The sequence below is a fragment of the Hemitrygon akajei genome, chromosome 3 (assembly GCF_048418815.1).
Source record: "Hemitrygon akajei chromosome 3, sHemAka1.3, whole genome shotgun sequence".
NCBI lineage: Eukaryota > Metazoa > Chordata > Chondrichthyes > Myliobatiformes > Dasyatidae > Hemitrygon > Hemitrygon akajei.
The window spans coordinates 101,589,881-101,604,342 of record NC_133126.1 but is presented as its reverse complement, the minus strand read 5'-3'; the positions used below and the strand labels follow the sequence as shown (position 1 = coordinate 101,604,342).

Genomic DNA, 14,462 nt, shown 5'->3' with positions numbered 1-14,462 from the left:
CTTTTCATGCAGTTGCTTGAAATGTTCACTTGTCTCCACGGTGTAGTTTTTGCCAGGATACTGACTCAGCAGCAGTTGGACCTTACAGATACAGGTCTATTTTACTACAATCATCTGAAACAACTTGACTGTACACAGGTGATCTCCATTTAGCTAATTATGTGACTTCTAAAACCAGTTGGCTACACCAGTGATGATTTGGTGGGTTATATTAAAAGGGGTGAAAACTTATGCAATCAACTATTTTGAGCTTTATATTTATAACTAATTTAGATCACTTTGTAGAGATCTCTTTTCACTTTTGACACGAAACAGCTAAATTAAATCCACTGTGATTCAATGTTATAAAACAATAAAACATGAAATTTCTGGAGTGGGGCAAATACTTATATAGGCATGGTATATGCACCATTTTTCAGCCCATGAATTTCAATTTACAATAATTGTAAGTTACAAAAGGATGCTTTCTCTCCATCTTAATTCCTCTGCTTGTTTTCCTCTACAGTGTGCAGTGGTACTGCCCCATCTGCCAGCCAGAGCAGTTTCTCTCAATTTGCTTTCATTATATGCTCTATCAAAATATATGCTCACAAATTTAAGGTTTTGGTCATTGTGAATCTCTATTTTCTTTGGCTTCATGTCTTATCCAGTTGATTGCTGAGAATGAGCCAATCCAGAGCACTTGTTCTACTCTTTAATCCAGATTATACAAGTCAAGTTTTGATAGCATATTTTCTTCTTCCCTGTTTGCCTTTAAACTTAATATTTAAATTGTGACTTTGAATATAAATTGATCACTTTCCTGCAATTTGCAGAGCTATTTTATTTTAATGTCTGAATCAATGATCTGATTTTTAACTTCAATTATATTACCACTTGTTTAAATATAGTATTGTGCAAAAGATTTTGGGCACAATATATTTTTTTAATATGGATTCAGATGGTATATCCTTCAGAACCCTGACCCTCAAGATCATTGAGGCTGTCTGGAATTACTTAGGGAGACAGAAGCAAGCAAGACAGCCAAAGTCTGAAGAAAATCTGTGGCAAATTCTCCAAGATGCTTGGAGCAACCTACCATCTGATTTTCTCATAAAACTGCACACAGTGTACCTGAGGTAATTCATGGAGCTTTAAAGGCCAAATATTGATTTGATTTAGTTTTTTTTCACAGCTTACTGCTGTTCCTAGTAAATTTTCTGGTATTTTGAAATGTTTTAATGATAATGATGCTTTCATTATCTTTGAAAGCATCTTCGCTTTACAGATCTTATTGTTATATGTACCTAAGACTTCTGCACAGTGTTGTACATTTTTTTTTAAAAAAAGCAAAGTATATAACTGATAATTCTGCAAAGGAAATGGTCACAGTCACTTCTGGATGCCAGCATAGCATCTGCTCTTAATGCTTTAACCTGAAAATCACTTGAAGAGAACTTCATTGAGTTGTAATCAGACATAATTAGATGTTGGCCAAGGCAGTAGAGCTTCGGAGGAGCAACTGAAACCTCAGCTTTAAGGAAGACTGAAACTGGGATATAGAGTTTTAGAGCTGTTGCTATAGTTTTGGCTAGGTTTTGGGGGTTTTGCTGCCAATTCCACAGCAAAGGCAATAGTGAGGTACGTAAATTAGTTGATGCTTTGAAAAGCCAGAATTAGATGGAGAATTTTGGCATGGAAGTAGGGCTGCAAATTACACTTGGAGGAAAGAAGCTATGGAAGTATTTAGACAGGGCAATGAGAATTTTTAAGATTGCAGGTATTCTGGGATGAGCAGATGCGGCCTTGCAATGTTGATACAATAAGTTAGTAAAATATAGTGCAAAGTCAGATTCAGGCAGCAGAGTTTTGAAAAGCAAATGCTATATTAGACCCATTTTATTCTCCACACATTCTCATCAACTTCCCTCAGATTTTACACTCACCTAAACACTCTGCACACTTTATAGTGATTAACTAACCTAATCTATGTGTAAATGGAGTTAATGTGGGGAATTGTGAGGTAATGAATTGAAGTAAGGGGAATTACATATCAGATTGTTATTTATATGGAAAGAGACTGCAAAGGAGTGAAGTTCAGTAGGATCTCTTTATAGTGCACGTGTCAGTAATGATAGCAGACAGGTTCAATAAGTAGTTGGCAAAACAATTGATCTTCAATGTCAAGATGTTAGAGTTTAATTTGAAAGATTTTCTTAGTCATAGAGTTGAGAAGGATGCCTCTTCTAGGAAATCATGTGGTTAGACACCAGTCGTGACTGTATTTCAAAGTAATTTGTGATGATATTGGGGTAGAGGGTATGAGGGGAGGATTCAGACATATAATTGTAATATTGGTTTTCTAACTATGTTTAAGCAGCATCCCAATTGACATGTACAAATATTTTCACTCCTCTGAATCACTAAATGTCCCCCACATTATGGCCGTTTGAGTAATGGAAACTCACCCTGCTGGTAAAAAGACTCTTACTAGGAAATGGTTATCACAGGAGAGCCCAACTTTAAATACATGGATGGAAATTACAATGGACATTTACAAAATGGAGAAGATAACAGCATCTGTTAACCATAAGCTGGAACAATTTGATTCACACTGGGAAAAATGGTTTAACTACATAATGCCTCATGGGCCTGATTTTATTCTCACAAATCAATGAATCTGTTGTAAAAAAAAAAGATCACTCCCTACTTGTACATAGTTCTTTCCTTTTGCCTGTTTTTTCTTTCCACTCTTTTCTATAAATACCTAAGATAAATACTTTGTGGAGATTTGTGATATATATGATTATATGATATATATGTACAATGTCTGAAATACATCTTATGGAAATGTTTGTTTGATGATGAACTTCAATAAAAATATAAATTACAAGGAAACTCACCCTGATAGATTTTACAAGTCACTACCAAGCATTTGATATATTCAATGAAGTTGGTCTTGTTCTATGGAGTGAAAAAAAAGTAAATAAATTTTTAAAAATTTGTATTTCTCAATACCTGTACACATAATGTCGCTTCTTGTTACAGAGAATTACAACATGGACCATTTTCTAGCATTGTAAATTCCTTTAAGGCAGTGGTCACCTGTTTATTGTTTGCTGAGTATTAAAATAGTTTACTATGCAAATATCTTCCTCACTGACCCCCCTTATGATTAATGAATAGCTCTGCATTGTTTCTTCTGGTTCTGAATTTCAACCGAGGTGAGGACAATCAACAGTGAGCACAAACTAAGTTAGTCCTGGACTTAACACTGTAACAGTTTAAACTTTTGATGCTATGTTTTGAGCTGATTGAAATCACCAGATATACATTTTACATTTTAATCTGCAGATTACTTTCATAGTTAATGGTAGATTGTGAATTTAAAATTGTTTATTCTTTGTGTATGTAGCAAAGTATCCATTTGTTACATATTATTCACAAAATGATTTATAATTATTCCAACACAGTACTTTATGTGACTGGAGTAGGGAGTGATTATGTATATCTAACTAGTCAATGTTCTTGTGGTATTTGCAGTTTACAATAATCATGTCCATGTCATTCTCCAGAGAACTTGCAGAAGGCTCAAGTATAATTGTGAAGGTGGATGACAAAGTTGCCAGCATCAGGAATGTCAAGGTCAGTGAATTGATTTTTGTTTCATGATCTAGGGAAATTAAGGATTTTGTCTGTACACAACATTTCAACATTTTACCTGAACAACTACATACCAAGCACAAAAATGCTGAAAAAACTCAGCATCTTTGAAAAGAAAACAGTTGACACTTCAGGTTTGTGACTCAACAGACCTGCTGTTTGTCTAGCATGCCCAATGTAATTTTTTTCAGATTTCCAGTATTGATAGTTTCAAAATTTACATCATAAGTACAATGTCCATGGGTAGAAGTATTCAAAGGAATTGTTCTACATGTCTAATTGTATCATCACAAACTGAGCTGGAAAGAATGTTGGTTTAACTAAGCCACTGAATGTTGATAGTTCTTAACAACTTCCGGTTCACTTGAGTTTGGTGTTTGATTCTAACCTTTCACAAAAAGCAGTTTTGGTCTGGTTAATGTAACACAGTGGGTTCTGGTTAATTGGGACACATTGGGACCTGTACATTTTGGCCCAATTAAGTGGCTACTTAGTGAAAATTTCATGGAAATAGCAGTATAAAAAAGACAAAGTTCTATTTAACTGAATAACAAATTATGTATTTAAATGTACAGAACAAATTAAACCACTGTCAATACTACTGATTGTTGCCTGTCATATCTGACGATGATAGGAAACCTATGCAGGAGAGTTTTTAAGATGGAAAAGCAGTTGCACTGGGGCAGTTCTACTCTCAACCTCCGAAGTCTGGGCCAAGTAGTACGAATAGGTGACATAACTGGGGTCTTCCCTGTTTGCAGTGGATGACCATGACTACTGTGCCTCGTCATGCCTTCGTTCTCCACATAGCTTTGTAGAAGGTTTGCCTTCCATTCTGAGACTGGGTTGTCTGGTCTTAGACTCCCCCACCATAGGAAGCCCCCTCTCCACTTCTACTCTTTCAGGGCCTTTCATAGTTCAATAGGTTTCAATGAGATCTCCACTCATTCTTCTAAATTCCATTGAGTACAGGTCCATAGCTTTGTAGAACTGCCTTCCTGGCTGTTGGATCTCACTGTAGATCACATCTGCCAGTCCACTGGAGCTGACTTTGCTTACTAGCATAGGCATATCCCTATCTCACTGGGGTATGAGACCCACCAGCTACCCTCACTTGATTTAGCTTGTTAGTTGAAGCAGTGTGCCGGGGTGTGGCCGTGTTGCATGCAAACAACTACTTGGAGCTACAGTTGAGAGCTGAGTGTCCAGTGGGAATCAAAGGTAACATTCAAGATGATTGCTGATACCTTCAAATTCTTTGTAGTTCTTAACTTACTGAAATAGTGAAATAATTTTATTTTCACTTCTGGTTGTTTCTGGCATTTCCAATTCTGAATGCTTGAGCAAAGCAGTTCATTTTTGAACACAAATGCACATAATGATGCTACTTAAAAGCTTTTCACTCTTAAGTACGGTGTATTGTCTCATACAACTGACCATAAGACTATATGATATAGGAGCAGAATTTGGTCATATGGCCCATTGTGACTGCTCCTCCGTTTCGTCATGGCTAATCCATTTCCCTCTCAGCCCCAATCTCCTACCTTCTCTCTATATCCCTTCGTGCTCTGACTATTCAAGAATTTATCAACCTCTGCCTAAAGCATGCGCAATGACTTGGCTTCCACAGCTGCTGGTGGAAATGAATTCCACAGATTCACCACCCTCTGGCTAAAGAAATTACTCATCTCCATTCTAAAGGTTTGCCTTCCATTCTGAGACTGGGTTGTCTGGTCTTAGACTCCCCCACCATAGGAAGCACCCTCTCCACTTCTACTCTTTCAGGGCCTTTCATAGTTCAATAGGTTTCAATGAGATCTCCACTCATTCTTCTAAATTCCATTGAGTACAGGTCCAGAGCCATCAAATATTCTTCATATGACAAGCCTTTCAATCCTAGAATTATTTTTGTGAACCTACTTTGAACCCTCTCCAATGTCAGCACATCCTTTCTTAGATAAAGGGCTCAAAACTGCTGACAATACTCCAAGTGAGCCCTCACCAGTGCCTTATAAAGCCTCAATATTGCATCCTTGCTTTTGTACTCTAGTCCTCTCGAAAAGAATGTTAACATCGCATTTGCCTTCCTCACCACTGACTGACACCAGTGTTCTCTCCCTGTTAAGCAGCCTAGAGTCCCAAATAAATGAAGGAAATCCTGGCTATTTTCATGATTACCGTAGATTCCGGATTTTAAGCCGCTACTTTTTTCCCACATTTTGAACAGCTTTGAACTTTGCGGCCTTTAATACGGAGCGGCTAATACATGATTTTTTTTCATGCCGCCTCGTAAACATTTTGCCTCATAACAGTAGACCAATAAAATTGATGAGTAGTTCACAGAGGTCCAATGAAATTGTACGATAAATCAAGCGCACTTTCACAATTAAATTATTGTAAATCAGTCATTTGTACTCACCCTCATCAACATGGAAAACACTCGAAGCATTGTGCTGCCTTATGGCAGTTATTTAGTTTATAATATTTTCGCTTAGTAATTCATTTTCTAGTTAAAGTTAGAAGAGTTTTAACTATATTTGTTTTCTGTACTACATCGCGGGATGCTATGACGTCACACCCGGTTTCGCCGCGTCTTGTGGGAAAAATGCCGTTTGCGATAAAACGGAAAGGCGGGGGTCGAGCGGCGGAGCAAAACGCTGCTTTTAAGTTAAAGGCGATCAATAACTTTTCCTGGTAGGCTGCAGTATATATATTTTTTACCAGTCGTTAGGAGATATTGGAATGTTGTTCAGTAAAGAAGTATACGCAACGTATATTTAAAAGTAGCCGCGTTACGGGCACGGTTCGATAAAAAGCATTTGCAATATGTATTTGTTTTTGTTACCATATGGATTTAATTAAAAGTTAAAAAATCCTCACGTGTAATATCTTTTTGTGTAAATATCTCATATTACAACGTGGGACACCTGCGGCCGAAAATCCGGTGCGGCCTTTACAATTAAAAAATTGATTTTATTTCTAAAATTAGAGCCAGCGGCTTTTAATCAGGTGCGCTCTGTAGTCCGGAATCTACGGTAGTTTTGCTGTCCCAATTAATCGATGGCTCAGTTAACGGGAGTTTACTGTATTAGAATTGGCGAAAAAGAGCTTCATTAATTCACATCCTTTTAAAATTGCAGGATGTGACAGACTGGGATTTGATTAATTGAACCAATAGAATTGTTTGAGTGCAAACAGTTTAAAAAGGGCAAGGAATCTGCAGAAGTTTTTGATTCGGAACAAGAAGGCAGCAGGAGAGCACCTAAGGATTTCCAGCGGGAAGACATTTTTAGTTCTCGGGGGAAGAGAGAGGCCAGACTGCGCAGGCGTGTGATGTCAGCCAGTTGAGCGTGAACAGTTTAAAAAGAAGGCAGCCATATCCAGCGGGCAGCAGAGTGAAAGGGCTTTGGTTCCACGGGCTTCGGCGGTAATGGGACGAGGTGAGGCAGTTGTTGATTGCAAAAGGAGGTAGTATGTGTGTGAGGCCAGTTTTCTGTGGTTGGTGTCAGATGTGGGAGGACCTGGAGTCTCCCGGCGTCCCGGACGGCCACATCTGCACCCGGTGCATCGAGATGCATCTCCTAAGGGACCGTGTTAAGGAACTGGAGCTGCAGCTCAATGACCTTCGTCTGGTCAGGAAGTGATAGAGAGGAGTTACCGACAGGTGGTCACTCTGGGGCCACGTGGTCAGAGAAATGGGTCACAGTCAGGAGAGGGAAGGGGAAGAGTCAGGTACTAGAGAGTACCCCTGTGGCTGTACCCTTTGACAATAAGTATTCCTGTTTGAGTACTGTTGGGGGGGGGGGGGGACAGCCTACCTGGGGGAGGTGACAGTGGCCGTGCCTCTGGCACAGAGTCTGGCCCTGTGGCTCAGAAGGGTAGGGAAAGGAAGAGGAAGGCAGTAGTGATAGGGGACTCTATAGCCAGGGGTTCAGACAGGCAATTCTGTGGATGTTGGAAAGAAACTCTGATGGTAGTTTGCCTCCCAGGTGCCAGGGTCCGGGATGTTTCTGATCGCGTCCAAGATATCCTGCGGTGGGAGGGAGAACAGCCAGAGGTCGTGGTACATATTGGTACCAATGACATAGGTAGGAAAAGGGAAGAGGTGCTGAAAGAAGGCTACAGGGTGTTAGGAAGGAATTTGAAAAGCAGGACCTCAAAGGTAGTAGTCTCGGGATTACTGCCTGTGCCACGCGACAGTGAGAATAGGAATAGAATGAGGTGGAGGATAAATGCGTGGCTGAGGGATTGGAGCAGGGGTCAGGGATTCAGATTTCTGGATCATTGGGACCTCTTTTGGGGCAGGTGTGACCTGTACAAAAAGGACGGATTGCACTTGAATCTCAGGGGGACCGATATTCTGGCGGGCAGGTTTGCTAGAGCTGTTGGGGAGGGTTTAAACTAGTTTGGCAGGGGGTGGGAATCAGAATGTGAGTGCAGGGATTAAGGTAGAAGGACAAGGGCATGATGCTAAGAGTTCTGAGTTGATGAGGAAGGTCAGGCAGGGGACAGAACATAATTATAGCCAGTTAAAGGGGTTGAAATGTGTCTATTTCAATGCTAGGAGTATTAGGAACAAGGAGGATGAACTTAGAACATGGATTAGTACGTGGAACTACGATGTTGTGGCCTTTACTGAAACTTGGTTGGGGGAAGGGCAGGATTGGATGATGCAGGTCCCGAGGTTCAGGTGTTTTAAAAGGAATAGGATGGGAGGTAGAAAAGGGGGGGGGGGGAGTGGCATTGCTGGTCAGGGATAGTATCACGGCTATAGAAAGGGAGGACGCTGCAGAAGGAGTGTCCATGGAGTCAGTCAGGGTGGAAGTCAGAAATAGGAAGGGATCAATCACTGTGCTGGGTGTAGTCTATAGGCCCCCAAATAGCCCTCGGGACACCGAGGAGCAGATAAGCAGGCAGATTTTAGAATGGAGCTGAAAATACAGGGTAGTAGTTATGGGTGATTTTCAACTTCCCTCATATTGACTGGCACCTACTGAGTGCAAGGGGGATAGATGGGGCTGAATTTGTCAGGTGTGTTCAAGAAGGATTCCTGACACAGTATGTGGACTGGCCAACGAGAGGAGAGGCTATACTGGATCTAGTTCTGGGTAATGACTCTGGACAGGTGACAGACCTCTTGGTGGGGGAGCATTTTGGTGAGAGTGACCACAACTCCCTTAGCTTCAGCATAGCTATGGAAAGGATAAAATCAGATGAAATGGTAAAGTGCTTAACTGGGGAAAGGCTAACTTTGAAGGGATGAGGCAGGAACAAGTGAGAGTAAATTGGAAACAGATGTTCAAAAGGGAAAGCACAGAAATAATGTGGGAGAAGTTTAGGGACCACTTGAGCTGGGTTCAGGATAGGTTTGTCCCACTGAGGCAAGAGAAAAATGGTAGGAAAAGGGAACCGTGGCTGACAAAACATGTGAGGCAACTTGTCAAGAGGAAAAAGGAAGCATATATTAGACATAAGAAGCAGGAAGTAGGAGGTGCTTATGACAAATATAGGGTAGCCAGGAAGGAGCTAAAGAAAGGACTTAGGAGAGCTTGAAGGGGGCATGAGAAGGCCTTGGCATGTAGGATTAAGGAGAACCCCAAGGCATTCTATGCGTATGTGAAGAATAGGAGGATGACGAGAACGAAGGTGGGACCGCTAAAGGATAAAAAGGGCAACATGTGCCTGGAGGCGGAGGAGGTTTGGGAGTTCCTAAATGAATACTTTGCTTCAGCATTCACGAGTGAAAAGGATCTTGATCAGGATGAGGTCGAAGTAGAGCAGGCCTGTGTGCTGGACAATGTGGAGATTAGGGAAGAAGTGCTGGATGATCTTAAAAACATTAAGATTGATAAATCCCCAGGGCCGGATATGATACACCCCAGGTTGTTGTGGGAATTGAGAGAAGAGATCGCAGGAGCATTAGCCATGATCTTTGAATCCTCTTTGGCTGCAGGGGAAGTGCCGGAGGACTGGAGACTGGCAAATGTAGTTCCCTTGTTTAAAAAAGGTAATAGGGAACTATAGACTGGTGAGTCTTACGTCAGTGGTATGCAAACTACTGGAAAAGATTCTCAAGGATAGGATCTATGAACATTTGGAGAAGTACAGTCTACTCATGGATAGTCAACATGGCTTTGTGAAGGGAAGATCGTGCCTCACGAGCCTGATTGAGTTTTTTGAAGAGGTAACAAAAGAAATTGATGAGGGTAGGGCAGTGGATGTGGTCTACATGGACTTTAGCAAAGCATTTGAAAAGGTCCCTCATGAGAGACTCATCCAGAAAGTCATGAGGCATGGGATCAATGGAACCTTGGCTGTTTGGATAAAAAATTGGCTTAAAGGAAGAAAGCAGAGGGTAGTTGTGGAAGGAAAGTATTCTGCCTGGAGGTCGGTGACTAGTGGAGTGTTGCAGGGATCTGTCCTGGGACCCCTGCTATTTGTGATTGTTATAAATGACCTGGATGTAGAGGTGGAAGGATGGGTGAGTAAGTTTGCCAATGACACGAAGATTGGAGGAGTTGTGGATGGAGCTATAGGTGGTCGAAGGTTACAAGAGGATATAGACAGGCTGCAGAGTTAGGCAGAAAAATGGCAGATGGAGTTCAATCCGGACAAGTGTGAGGGGATGCATTTTGGAAGGACAAACCAGATGACTGAGTACAGGATTAATGGTCAGTTACTTAAGAGAGTGGATGAACAAAGGGACCTTGGGGTTCAAATCCATACATCCATCACGGTCGCTGCACAGGTTGATAGGGTAGTTAAGAAGGCATATGGGAAGCTAGGCTTCATTAACAGTGGAATGAGTTTAAGAGTAGAGAGGTCATGTTGCAACTCTACAAATCTCTGGTGAGACCGCACTTAGAGTATTGTGTTCAGTTCTGGTCAGCTCATTATAGGAAGGATGTGGAGGCTATGGAGAGGGTGCAGAGGAGATTTACCAGGATGTTGCCTGGATTGGAGAACAAGTCATATGAAGCAAGGTTAGCAGAGCTGGGATTTTTCTCTTTAGAGCGTAGAAGAATGAGAGGAGACTTGATAGAGGTCTACAAGATTATGAGAGGCATAGATAGGGTGGATAGACAGTACCTGTTTCCCAGGGCACCAAGAGCAAACACCAGAGGGCATATGTACAAAATTAAGGGAGGGAAGTTTAGGGGAGACATCAGAGGTAAGTTTTTTACACAGAGGGTTGTGAATGCCTGGAATAACTTGCCAGGGATGGTGGTGGAGGCTAAAACATTAGAGGTATTTAAGAGCCTCTTGGACAGGCACATGGATGAGAGAAAAATGGAGGGTTATGGGGTAGTGTGGGTTTAGTATTTTTTTAAGGATTATATGGGTCAGCACAACATGGAGGGCTGAAGAGCCTGTACTGCGTTGTAGTGTTCTATGGTTCTAAGGATTGGGCTAAAGCTTTTTCTTTTAATGTAGCCAACTCTTTCTGCTTTTTTTTTTGCCATATTCTTTATAAGAATCACTGTAGATTTTAAAAAAAAGCTCATCTTGAGAGTTCACAGAGTTGTTACAAATTAACCTAGACTTAGCTGCATTGGAGATTGTTAAAACACAAAGGGATGTTCATTTATTGGGAAAGTGTCTGCTGTTGTCTTCCCAAAGAGTTTGTTGCTATCATGAAGGTGATCAAAGATTGAAAGGTCAGATCAAAAGCAGGATGGAATGAGGGGCAATTGAAAGACTGGAATCATTGTTAAGAACTCAGAGGGAATCACATTGTGAGCAATCTAGCAAATTGGAGGACCTGCAGGTGAATTGCTGTTTCACCAGGAAAAACTGAGCTAATACGATTCACTTCCTCCAAATCCATGCAGCAATAATGCACAGATAGAGGCACTTTGGCACAGTGAGCCCATGCCAGCCATGGTGCCCACCCAGGATGGGAAGAGATGATAGGGCAGGTCTTCCGCCTTCTGTAGTTAGGTGGGAATGTGCTGTGAGGTGAAAAATGAACCTGGCATAGGGCATGGTCCTTTTAGAAATGGGGAAAAAGAGTGGAGGGGAAAATGTCTAGCTATAACGTCATGTAGATTGATGAATTTGGAGGTTGGTGAGGACGCTGCCAGTACTAGAAGGTCTGAGTCATAGGGGAAGGTTGGTGTGCTAGGCCTTGATTCCTTGGAGTGTAGGAGAATGAGGGGGCAACCTTACAGAAATGTTCAAGGTTATGAGAGGTGTAGATAAGGTGATCAGTAATGGTGTTTTTGCCAGATAGGAGAGTTCAAATTGGTTTAGAGTGAGAGAGAAAGAATAAGTTACCTGAGGGACAAAATTTCACACAATATGGAGTGAGCTGCTAGAAGTCGTGGTTGAGGCCAATACAATACCACTTAAAAAACATTTGGATAAGTACATGGAGGGATGGGGTTTGGAGGGATATTGGCTGAGGATGGAAATTGGGACCAGCTGGGTGGGCACCATGGCTGGCATGGGCTCACTGTGCCAAAGTGCCTGTATCTGCATTATTGCATGGATTTGGAGGAAGTGAATTGTATTAGGTCATTATTTCTGAGAACAAGTTTATCTGTTAGGCATCTGTGCAAAACGGACAATGCTTAGGTTGTGCAGGTGTGGAATGAGTTGGATGAAAATTAACTGGTTGTGACCAGGAAGCTGGAAACTTGAGGTAATGGAGATATTGGAAATATAATTGATGTACTTACAAAGAGAGTAGAAGAAGAAAGTGGAGATGCTAGGTAGAAGAGGGATAAGTACCTACTGAAACAATGGGAATACTCAATTCTGAATAGTCTATTCAACTCTGTTGAAAAGAGATTATTAGCAAGACAGAGAAAAAGGTTAAAGCTATACTTAAGTCTCCTTGGAGAAGAAAAATACAATTTTCTGTCTGACCCCTGAAGTTTTGGCCCATAACTGCTCAATTGAGAAACAGTATTTGAGATGGCACTGTGATCCTGAGGCCATGCATGTGAAGCTACTACATTACCATACTGAGAAAAGAAGTGGAACACCCTTCAAACTACTGCACACTCACCCTATATTGGTCATCACTTGTCCTACTTGCATTTTCCAGAGTAGCCTCATTAGCAACTAGGGTTCGTTCCTGACTTTGGGTGCAGTCTGTTTGCAGTTTGCACATCCTTGGTGCAACTGCATGGATTTCTGCTAGTTGGCTGGTTTCCTCTGTTTGCAAGTTGGCAGGTAAATTGGGTATGTACATTGCCTCAAATGTGTAATTGAGTGGAAAGATCTGTGGAGTATTGGTGGAGTAGGGGGAAGAAAATGATAAAGTGTAAATCAGTGTAAGTAGGTGGCTCACCATTAGTGCAGACTCAGTGACCAGGATGGTCTGTTTCATGTGCTTTATAAATGCAATGAGATCCCATTGATCCTGTGGGGCTGCATAAAATTCTAATTGGGGCAGTCCCATATGGGATTTTAAGAAGACTCCATGTGGTTGGGGTACAGTAAAGCTGTGAATGGATTATCTCCAGAAGGTGTGAATTCAGTGACTGGAGGAAATTGTCTGATGTTACATGGTGTGAACCCAATGTTATTTTCATGCTTAGAACATGAAACAGTACAGGCCCTTTGGCACATGCTGTTGTGCCGACCCTTTGATGCACTCCAGAAGAATTTAAGCCTTCCCTCCCACATGGCCCTACATTTTTCTTTTATCTATGTATCTAACATCCTGAATGTATCTGCCTCCACCACCACCCTCAGTCGTGCATTCCATACACTTACCATGAAACTTGAGTTCATGAATTTTAAGGAAGTACTGTGGCGACCCACTTCCCAGCGCACTCGAACCGGCTCACAAAGTGGCGTGCGCTGTAATTGAGGCTGGTCCCCCTACAGCATTCCTGCCCAGGGAGGGCGGGAACAGGCAGGCTCTAAAGCGAGGCCACGAAGTTTGAGTAAACCTCTTTTGCAACTGCAGCTCACCGACTGCGTGTCATTATTTCAGCGCTGTGTGTGGCACACCGCTACAATTGGTGACCCTGACGGCCCAAACGATATTTGGATCGGAGATGAACGACGCCGCATCTGTTCATGCAGTTTCGTTAAAACTGCCAAGCTTCTGGACGCTGCGACTTCACCTATGGTTCCAGCAAGCAGAAGCCCAATTCCACATTCAGCAGATAACCTCGGATGCCACACGTTACTACTACGTGGTGGGCTCCCTCAACCAGGAGACAGCCGCCCAGGTTGAGGAGTTCATACAGTCGCCCCCAGAGGACGGCAAATACACAGAATTCAAAGCCCTGCTCATAAGGACTTTCGGACTCTCACGGTGTGAGCGAGCTGCCCGCTTACTGCACCTGGATGGTTTGGGAGACAGGCCACCGTCGGCTTTGATGAACGAGATGCTGTCCCTGGCCAGAGGACACAAGCCCTGCCTCATGTTTGAGCAGGCATTCCTGGAGCAGCTGCCCGAGGACATACGCCTGCTGCTGTTTGATGTGGATTTCAGTGACCCCTGGAATGTGGCGGCCCTGTGGAAAGCCAAGAAGGAGAGTGGGGCATCCGTCACACAGATCACCAGGCCACGCTCCCAGCAGCAGACCAGACCAGGCCCGGCCGCAGAGCCCACTAACCCCAGAGGCAGGGGTGAGTAGACCAATGAACAATGGTGCTTCTACCACCAGCGGTGGGGCGCAGAAGCCCACCGCTGTAGCCCACCCTGCAAGTTCCCGGGAAACGCCAGGGCCAGCTGACGCTGATGGCTATGGCGGCTGGCCATCGGGATAGCCTCCTGTATGTCTGGGACAAGCAGTCGGGACACCACTTTTTGGTCGACACCGGAGCCGAGATCAGCGTCTTACCTCCGACGAGTT

The 14,462-nt window shown here is 42.6% G+C and overlaps 1 protein-coding gene across 1 annotated transcript in view; it reads left to right on the top strand.

Annotated features, from left to right (window-relative positions):
- stard9 (StAR-related lipid transfer (START) domain containing 9) overlaps positions 1–14,462 on the top strand; it is a 438,377-nt gene that overhangs the window by 25,790 nt on the left and 398,125 nt on the right. Inside the window, exon 2 of the mRNA XM_073040494.1 lies at positions 3,555–3,624. Within this exon, the coding sequence (XP_072896595.1) occupies positions 3,555–3,624 (70 nt within the window). The remainder of the gene's footprint in view (positions 1–3,554; positions 3,625–14,462) is intronic.